Source organism: Carassius carassius, chromosome 17 (assembly GCF_963082965.1).
Source record: "Carassius carassius chromosome 17, fCarCar2.1, whole genome shotgun sequence".
NCBI lineage: Eukaryota > Metazoa > Chordata > Actinopteri > Cypriniformes > Cyprinidae > Carassius > Carassius carassius.
The window spans coordinates 26,742,414-26,752,661 of NC_081771.1; the positions used below are offsets into that span (position 1 = coordinate 26,742,414).

At 40.6% G+C, this 10,248-nt stretch overlaps 1 protein-coding gene across 3 annotated transcripts in view; it reads left to right on the forward strand.

Moving 5' to 3' along the window:
- The window catches only part of LOC132161441 (PTB domain-containing engulfment adapter protein 1-like), a 73,169-nt gene extending 62,950 nt beyond the window's left edge, over positions 1 to 10,219 (forward strand). For 2 of the 3 annotated variants that reach the window (XM_059571497.1, XM_059571496.1), the window contains 5 exons: positions 3,908 to 3,994; positions 4,263 to 4,448; positions 5,945 to 6,080; positions 6,444 to 6,538; positions 9,646 to 10,219. In XM_059571497.1, the coding sequence (XP_059427480.1) occupies positions 3,908 to 3,994; positions 4,263 to 4,448; positions 5,945 to 6,080; positions 6,444 to 6,538; positions 9,646 to 9,717 (576 nt within the window). In that variant the 3' untranslated portion in view covers positions 9,718 to 10,219. The remainder of the gene's footprint in view (positions 1 to 3,907; positions 3,995 to 4,262; positions 4,449 to 5,944; positions 6,081 to 6,443; positions 6,539 to 9,645) is intronic. The other variant, XM_059571498.1, reaches the window with a different exon arrangement.
- Positions 10,220 to 10,248: the final 29 nt, after the last annotated feature.

Sequence of the window (10,248 nt, forward strand, 5' to 3'; positions counted from 1 at the left end):
GGGCCAGGCAACAGAGGAAAACAGAGACAGGAAGTGCAAAAAACAAAAACGAAACAACAACAAGGAAACCAGGAGGGAGGAGGACCGGCGGAGGACAAGGGGGAGGGACGGAGGGCCAGGTCCACAGAAGGAAACAGAGAAAAAACAAAAGAAAAACAAGAAACAAAACACAAGACCAGGAGGGAACAGAAAGTTCGGGGCCCAGGGCCAAGCCGACAGGGCAAGTATCCCGGCTGGATCTGGTGGAACTGGAGCCATGCAGTTGAGACAGAAGCCCACCAGGGTGGTGCAGAAGACCACCACATCCGTGCGGTCAAGACCGATGCCCACCAGGGCGGCGCAGAAGACCACCACATCGGTGCGGTCAAGACCGAAGCCCATCAGGGTGGCGCAGAAGACCACCACATCCGTGCGGTCGAGACAGAAGCCCACCAGGGCGGCGCAGAAGACCACCACAGCCGTGCGGTCGAGACAGAAGCCCACCAGGGCGGCGCAGAAGACCACCACAGCCGTGCGGTCAGGACAGGAGCCCACCAGGGCGGCGCCGAAGACCACCACATCCGTGCAGTCAAGATCGAAGCCCACCAAGGCGGCGCAGAAGACCACCACAGCCGTGCGGTCAAGACCGATGCCCACCAGGGCGGCGCAGAAGACCACCACATCGGTGCGGTCGAGACCGAAGCCCATCAGGGCGGCGCAGAAGACCACCACATCTGTGCGGTCGAGACAGAAGCCCACTAGGGCGGCGCAGAAGACCACCACAGCCGTGCGGTCAGGACAGGAGCCCACCAGGGCGGCGCCGAAGACCACCACAGTGGGATCGATGACACAGGAGAGCAAGTCTGGTTAGGCAAGTCTGAAACAGAGAACATGAACAGGTTAAGGGTGGCCTCGACAGGATAAGTCGAGCGCTCAGAGAGTTCGGCTGAGATGTGACGAGGCTCTGGAAGTTCCACAGAAACGTGGAGAGGCTCTGGTAGTTCAGCAGAGACGTGGAGAGGCTCTGGTAGTTCAGCAGAGACGTGGAGAGGCTCTGGTAGTTCAGCAGAGACGTGTAGAGACTGGTAGTTCAGCAGAGACGTCGAAAGGCTCTGGTAGTTCAGCAGAGACGTGGAGAGGCTCTGGTAGTTCAGCAGAGACGTGGAGAGACTCTAGTAGATCCGTGGTGTTTTGACTGGATTCAGGAGGATCAATGGCGACTTGACTTTGCTCATGAAGATCATTGGTGACCTGACTTTGCTCATGAAGATCATTGGTGACTTGACTTTGCTCAAGAAGATCATTGGGGACTTGACTTTGCTCATTAAGATCAATGGTGACTTGCATTTGCTCATGAAGATCAATGGTGACTTGCCTTTGCCCATGAAGATAGTCGGTGACTTGACTTTGCCCATGAAGAACACTGGTGACTTGACTTTGCCCATGAAGAACACTGGTGACTTGACTTTGCCCATGAAGAACACTGGTGACTTGACTTTGCCCATGAAGATCATTGGTGACTTGCATTTGGTCATGAAGATCAATGGTGACTTGCCTTTGCTCATGAAGATAGTCGGTGACTTGACTTTGCCCATGAAGAACACTGCTGAATTGACTTTGCTCATGAAGATCAACAGTGACTTGACTTGACTCCTGAGGTCTTACTGTGGTAGTGCTTAACTTAAGAGTGTTAATGGTGACTTGACCTGACTCTGGAGACTCTGGAGTGTAAACGGTGACTTGACCCGACTCTGGAGTGTAAACGGTGACTTGACCCGACTCTGGAGTGTAAACGGTGACCTGACCCGACTCTGGAGGGTCAACGGTGACCTGACCCGACTCTGGAGGGTCACCTGTGGCTGTCATCTTGTGCAGTGGCGCTGGACCGGCGGCCATCTTGTGCAGTGGCGCTGGGCCGGGGGCCATCTTGCGCTGTGGCGCTGGGCCGGCAGCCCTCTTGCACAGTGGTGCTGGGCCGGCGGCCATCTTGCGCAGTGGCGCTGGGCTGGCGGCCCTCTTGTGCAGTGGCTCTGGGCTGGTGGCCATCTTGTGCTGTGGCAATGGGCTGGCGGCCATCGTGTCTGGAGAGAAGGGTGTGGTCTGTGTATCCCATTGACTATGATGTTGGAGGTAACTGGTGAACCCCCCAAAAGTCCAGGATCTCCAGCCCCTTCATTTCCCACCCAGGCAAAGGGTCATCCAGGCAGTCGCTGAAATGGTACTTCAGGGCCTCATCATTATACCCCAATCCTTCCGCCAAAGTCCAGAACTCTTGTGCCACACCACCCACCTCATTCCCCCTTTGACGGAGGGTGGTTAATTTGCTGAATCTTCTCCTCCGCTCCTCCATGCTGGCTGGGGAACGGAGACAAAATCACACACCGCTGGATCTGATCTGATGGAGTCCTTCTGTAACGATCGGGACACAGGAGACGAGAGATCCAAGAGCAGTGTGTGTCTATTGGGTAATCCAAATGTATCTTAATTTAATTTGTTTAAAAAAAAATCTTTTTTATTGGTGCGTTGGTCTATTTATAGGCTAAATGAGCCTATGTCTATTTAGAGTGAGATGTTATGATGTTAGGCTACAGAGGACTTATTTTATTTCTTTATTCCAACTTCCAAGTGGTCTAGTCTACGTTAGTTATGAATAAATTATGTTAAAACATGTATAAATGACTCATTCTTGACACAAGGAAAAAAAGCTGTGTGTGTGCGCACATTTGAATAATGTTGGGCTGTAAATGGGTTCGGGCTTTTAAAAAGCTGTCAATCAAAATGTACTTGTCGGGCTCGGGCCGAAACCTGTCGGGCTCGGGTCCTGTCGGGCCTAAATTTTAAGGCCCGATTACAGCTCTTAAATAATGTTAAATCACATAAACACATTGCATTACACCAAATACACAAAATAAAGTTCTTTTTAGCAACATCATATGACCCCTTTAATGTAATTTTCACACAAAATATTTCACATTTAATAATTATTTTTTGTATTATGGATTTTAATAGTTTAAGTTAGAATGTGGGTCTGGGACAAGGGTAAAATTATATACATAAAAGTTATTTAAAAATAAATGATGTAGCAAAGTTTCCCTAAAAAGTTTCCAAGACTGTTTTAATATCATCTTCAAGTTAAAAGCTGTTAGTTTTTATAAAATATCAACCCCTGAGACATAAAAGTGCCTGTAGTTGAAGAAACACCCATCAGTTTGAGAGCTGATTCTTGGAAACATGTCAACAAACAACAACATGGAGGAAAGCTTGCGGTTGTTTTTAAATGATTTGTATAGTATGAGGGAAGAATAAGAAAAACTGTGGAAAATATGGATGTGACGGTGCTTGGGGAGATATGGGGAGCAAACTTTTGCACACAAGGGTTTAGAAAGGGAAGAACTTATTATTTGGGTTGTTGTCAATAAATAGCTTTCATCTAACAAGTTTGAGTCTTGTGTACTACAAACTTTGTCAATCTGAGAATCCGCATGGCAATAGTAAATACTGAAAATATGAACATGGGAAAGAGGCCCATACCAACAATTATTACTTTTTTCAGGATAAATATCTCAGACAAAGTTGATCAACCTACTGGACACAACTGGTACTTTGCTGATTTCAATCTTTTTGACAGCTATGCAGAAGAATCAGAGATTTAGCTCTCCCTCAATTCTGATTCCAGTGTAAATACATTTACTGTATGCCGCATTACAATGTCTGCATAAATGCTCCTTTTCATAATTGATACTGAATGCCGCTTAAAACTCAGCTTCCTTTGAAGTGTAAATATGGGTATAGATAGGCAAATGTAACCAGAAATTCACTGGCTCATAATCCCGTGAGCAGGCTGCGGTAGACTTATGTAGAATGTCTTCATGTGATTGACAAATGAAAATGTGAACCTTTTTGTGTAATGTGCTTATGTTAATTGAAGATTCAGGATTTGGAGATGGAGAACTCAAAACTGAAGAAGAAGCTTAAGGAGCTGGAGGATCAGCTGATGGATTCTCGCTGTTCGCCAGTACGTTCAGTAGGAAATGAGACTTGCTTATCATTCCAGTCGAATGCTGCTCTTTCCTGCCAATCTCAATGATTCTGTTCTCTTTCAGTTCATCAAAATGTGTTTGTTTTTCTCTTTTATCTACCCTGCCATTTGTTTTTCCCTTTTTCTCCATTCCAATCTGTCTTTTTCTCTCTCTCTCTCTCTCTCTCTGTCTCTCTCCCCAACCCCCAGTGCCCTTCTTCAGCACCTGCATGTTAATGTCTCTAATGAGCCGTACATTTTGCAGAAGCCGTCTGCCTTGTCCTGGTGTGGTGATGATGTCACATCACTGTCCAGCCTAGAGATCTCCTCTGTCACTCTAACGCCTGTCAGCTCACCCGATTCCAGCCAATCAGCAAGCTTGCTCACCCAGCCTCCTGCTAAGCTCACCCACTCACAGTCCACAAGTGGTTACATTGTGCCACGACCTCGTGTAAATGTCTCGTACACAAAAAAGTACACAGTGCACTTTGCATGTGATTCAATTACAAATTTTAGTATATGGACCAATTCTCACTATTAGCTAGTTGCTTATTAGCATACCTATTATTACTATATCTGCTGTTTGTTAGTGCTTATAAAGCACATATTCTGCATGACCATATTCTACATCTCTAATACCCAATACCTGAACTTAACAAGTACTTTACTAAGTGTTAATATGCACAAAATGAGTAGTTTATTGAGGCAAAAGCTGTAGTTAATGGTTTGTTTATGGCCCGAAAATTGGACCTTAAAATTGTGACTAACTTTTTATATGTAGGCATGCATTATTCTGTTATTTTTTGTGTAGCAAGTTTAAATTAGATGAATAAGTAATACTGTTTTGCAGGTGCAATATAAAAGGAACAGTTGGGTTAAAATAATCATTTAAAAAAATTACTATTTACTCACCTTCATATTTTTACAAACCCAGTGTTTTCATTTATGAAACACAAGATTGTGACTGTAACTGTCAAGCCCTTAAATGCACATGCAATTACAGTAAAAGTGGTCATTTTGATGGGCAAAATCGTTTGATAACCAATTATAATTTAAAATTGTTTCCTCATCCATTTCATTCTGGCATGCATAGGATAATGTTGTTTGCTTACATAACTGCAGTGCACGCCATACTTTCACCCGAAAATTTAAGTTCTGTCATCATTTACTCAAACTCTACTTGTTCCAAATATATATGAGTTTCTTTCTTCTGTTGAACACATAAAAATTAATTCTGAAAAATGTTGGTAACCAAACAGCTGACAGTATAGCTATTGACTTAAATATGATTTTTCCCCATGCTATTAAAGTTATTGGCTACCATCAGCTGTTTAAACCAAAATTCTTAAAAATATCTTATTTTGTACTCAACGGAAGAAAGAAACTCTTGAGGGTGAGTAATTGAGGATAGGTGAACTGTCCCTGTAAGAGAAGAAGAAACTAACACAAACCTCATTTGTTTCTCCCATCAACACTCTTAAAAGAAAGGCTCTTTATTGGCATCAGTGGTTCTAAGAAGAACCTTGAACATCCAGGGAACCTTTCAAATGCAGAAACGTTTCTTCATAGTCAAAAAAGTTAATTCTTTAGATTTTTTTACGTTTTTACAAAAAATTGTTATTTTAGGATCTGTTCGCTGAAAGGTTCTTTTGGGAACCAAAAATGATTCTTCTATGTCATCACTGCAAAAACACCCTTATTGAACTTTTGTTTTTAAGAGTGAACGCAGTAAATTAAAATCGTGTAAGTTTTAAGATTTAATAGCTAGAGAAGTCTCCACACTTTTTGAGAATCACTTTTTTCTAACAAAAAAAGAAAAGAAAAAAAAGAATAAAATGTAGCCTATACATTATATTTACAATTAAATTCTTATCACACGGATTGAGTCTGATCTTACATTTGGACTGGTTTTGACGCATTTGACACATTTTATTTCTACGTTATTAGGCTGGAAGCATACAAGCTAGAGCGACCTCCACTGACATATTCGATATGCTTCCATTCACCCCCGAATCTCCAATAACGCAACGATTGAACTGTAACGGCATCTCATCTCCTTACCTGCCTCCAAAAAAAGACAGAGGTGGGGGCTCGTTATTTCTGCTGTCTCACTTAGATGAATGTGTTATATTTTCAACCACCTGAATTTCCTGAAGGCAAAATCGATAATTGCTAATGTAATATGCTTTTCCATAAAAGGGTCCATTGGAGTTGAAAACAAATAAAGCCAGAGTATAGATGTTGAATGGAGACATTTGTTAGTATGCAGTTCAGAATTTCACTGATTTTTTTCTATGTATACATTAATTATATATTAATTTCTATTTGTATATATATAAATGTTATACATTTTCAGTTGCAAGGGGTGATCATGAACTATTGCACTTTTAATATAAGTGTCTGCTAAATGACAGACGCTTTACTTGTTGATCTGGTTCTGCTGTAGATATAGACCTGTTTGGAGCAGAACCATTTGATCCATTCATTTGTGGACCAGCTGTCTTCACCCCAGACATCCAGTCCAAACTGGATGAGATGCAGGTGAGCATATTTAGTCTTTTATGTTTTTTTTTTTTTGTTTTTTTTATCTTTCATTTAGATAATCAGCAATATTGAAGACAATGATCAATATGAGGATTACAAATATTGACAGGTAATCAATGTGGTAATAATACATATTATGTATCCCTATTTTTATTCTGTTAAATCTATTTTCTTTTTGTAATACCATACAAGTACTAAGCATTATTGGACTGAAGCACAATCTTTATTACGACTGTACCACGGTACTTGTGTATGTACTGTGTATCATAAAGTTAGAATTTTGGCTAGGACACAGTGTGCAAATTTGAATGCTAAAAATGCTGTTGTAAATAATTTTGACCCTGTTGCTCACATGCTTTGAAATAGGATTATGAGACAATTCTTGATACAGGAAAAAGAAATGCTCTCAGTAATGTGTCATAAACATACAAACAGCAGAAGCAGCCAACATGATTGGCACACAATATTATTAGATCAAAGCATGCAGTATTTGGCTGGCAGCATTCACCCCACTATATTAAAGACCGTTTTTAATTCCGATTTCAATAATCCAGGGGATTATGGAAGTTTCAGTTTCTGAGGACATCGTACCTGTTATGAGATTTTTAGAATCCGTATGTGTCTTTTGCACTTCTGTGTCTGTAAACCTTGTAATCCTGAATAATTCAATTATCTTCATCTCTTCTTTCACCCTGAATGCCACCCCCAACCTCTCAGCGGCAGAGATGGTTTGTACATGTTCATTCGTGATTCACCTCACAGTGTTCTGGTGTTTTGATATGGTTTTACAAGATATACACTTCCTGTCCACATTTTCTGCACCTTTCTTTGTTCTTTCAAAGTATAAACATCAGAGGCAAAGTGCTTTGAAGAGCTATTAATTCACTGACAGGTGTTTAGTTCTGCAGATTCTGTGTGGTGCTGGTCATTGCATGCATGCCATCTCAGTGCTTTTTTCAGAGTAATTGAAACATAAACTTGTTTTACACACATATAAGAAGTACTGTGCAACTTGCTTTGCAAGTAGTTCAGCCCTAAGCTTATTTTTGCAATGTGCATGCAGAAAAAAATGCACTATCCAGAATGAGCACTCATAGAGACTCATTCCTATTGGCTGCATGCATTGTGGCTGCATTCATGAAAGTCAACATTTCACAACCACAGATGCAGAAGAACAGCTTTCTAAGGCTATTGAGTAGAAACAAAATAAAAATGCTGCTGGATTTACACTGCAGGGCTGCTTATGTGCGATGTAAAACAGACTTCATTGTGCTTTTTACAATTTTAAAGATAATGTTAAATGTATATAAATTGCTAATCTGTTATGCATTATGATAATGTTATTATATACTTTTATTTTACATTATGTTAGATAAGTTATGATACAACCCGAATTCCGGAAAAGTTGGGACATTTTTTAAATTTTAATAAAATGAAAACTAAAGGAATTTCAAATCACATGAGCCAATATTTTATTCACAATAGAACATAGATAACGGAGCAAATGTTTAAACTGAGAAATTTTACACTTTTATCCACTTAATTAGCTCATTTAAAATTTAATGCCTGCTACAGGTCTCAAAAAAGTTGGCACGGGGGCAACAAATGGCTAAAAAAGCAAGCAGTTTTGAAAAGATTCAGCTGGGAGAACATCTAGTGATTAATTAAGTTAATTGATATCAGGTCTGTAACATGATTAGCTATAAAAGCTTTGTCTTAGAGAAGCAGAGTCTCTCAGAAGTAAAGATGGGTAGAGGCTCTCCAATCTGTGAAAGACTGCGTAAAAAAATTGTGGAAAACTTTAAAAACAATGTTCCTCAACGTCAAATTGCAAAGGCTTTGCAAATCTCATCATCTACAGTGCATAACATCATCAAAAGATTCAGAGAAACTGGAGAAATCTCTGTGCGTAAGGGACAAGGCCGGAGACCTTTATTGGATGCCCGTGGTCTTCGGGCTCTCAGACGACACTGCATCACTCATCGGCATGATTGTGTCAATGACATTATAAATGAGCCCAGGAATACTTTCAGAAACCACTGTCGGTAAACACAATCCGCCGTGCCATCAGCAGATGCCAACTAAAGCTCTATCATGCAAAAAGGAAGCCATATGTGAACATGGTCCAGAAGCGCCGTCGTGTCCTGTGGGCCAAGGCTCATTTAAAATGGACTATTTCAAAGTGGAATAGTGTTTTATGGTCAGACGAGTCCAAATTTGACATTCTTGTTGGAAATCACGGACGCCGTGTCCTCCGGGCTAAAGAGGAGGGAGACCTTCCAGCATGTTATCAGCGTTCAGTTCAAAAGCCAGCATCTCTGATGGTATGGGGGTGCATAAGTGCATACGGTATGGGCAGCTTGCATGTTTTGGAAGGCTCTGTGAATGCTGAAAGGTATATAAAGGTTTTAGAGCAACATATGCTTCCCTCCAAACAACGTCTATTTCAGGGAAGCCCTTGTTTATTTCAGCAGGACAATGCAAAACCACATACTGCAGCTATAACAACAGCATGGCTTCGACGTAGAAGAGTCCGGGTGCTAACCTGGCCTGCCTGCAGTCCAGATCTTTCACCTATAGAGAACATTTGGCGCATCATTAAACGAAAAATACGTCAAAGACGACCACAAACTCTTCAGCAGCTGGAAATCTATATAAGGCAAGAATGGGACCAAATTCCAACAGCAAAACTCCAGCAACTCATAGCCTCAATGCCCAGACGTCTTCAAACTGTTTTGAAAAGAAAAGGAGATGCTACACCATGGTAAACATGCCCCGTCCCAACTATTTTGAGACCTGTAGCAGAAATCAAAATTGAAATGAGCTCATTTTGTGCATAAAATTGTAAACTTTCTCAGTTTAAACATTTGCTATGTTATCTATGTTCTATTGTGAATAAAATATTGGCTCATGTGATTTGAAAGTCTTTTAGTTTTCATTTTATTAAAATTTAAAAAACGTCCCAACTTTTCCGGAATTCGGGTTGTATTATATAAGTTATTATATACTGTTGTCTAAACCTTAATTTAGCTTCGTCAGTCACCTTGTTGTGTGTTTATATTGAACTCACAGTTTTGTTTATTTTTTGCATTTGTTTCGCATAGGAGGGGTTCCAAATGGGACTGACTCTAGAGGGGACGGTGTTTGCCCCGGATCAGGTGGACAGCCGATGCTGATTTTGGAAAGACATTTTTGTATATGCTGTGATTCTTGACCACAAAACCCTCAAAAAAATGTCACATTAAATATTTGATTTTGAATTGAGTTTGAAAGAAAGGTAGCAGGACCCTTAAGAAGGTCTGTAGAGGTCATTTCTATTTTTATATGATAACATCAGCAGATTGTACATACATTTTATGATTTGTGTATTTTAATTTCTTAATCTTATAACAGAAATTGTTAATCTTAAGTGAAAGAAACCACTTTCTAGAATTTTCTAGAGTTTTGCCCAATATAGACTCTTTAAATTCAAATATGTATTCTTTCGAGGGCTAATAAATGCCTTGAAATAAAATCAAAAACTGGTGGGTCTTTCATATGTTCAGCAAGATCACTGCTGAGGTTTATATTTGCAGATGTTCAGATCCTTTTTATTTTCATTGATGGATGTTTTAATATTTGTTAAATGCGTATCACTTGCTCTTTGATGGTAAATAAATGAAAACTGATAGCACACTATATTAGCTTTGTCCTTTTTTAACATCCAC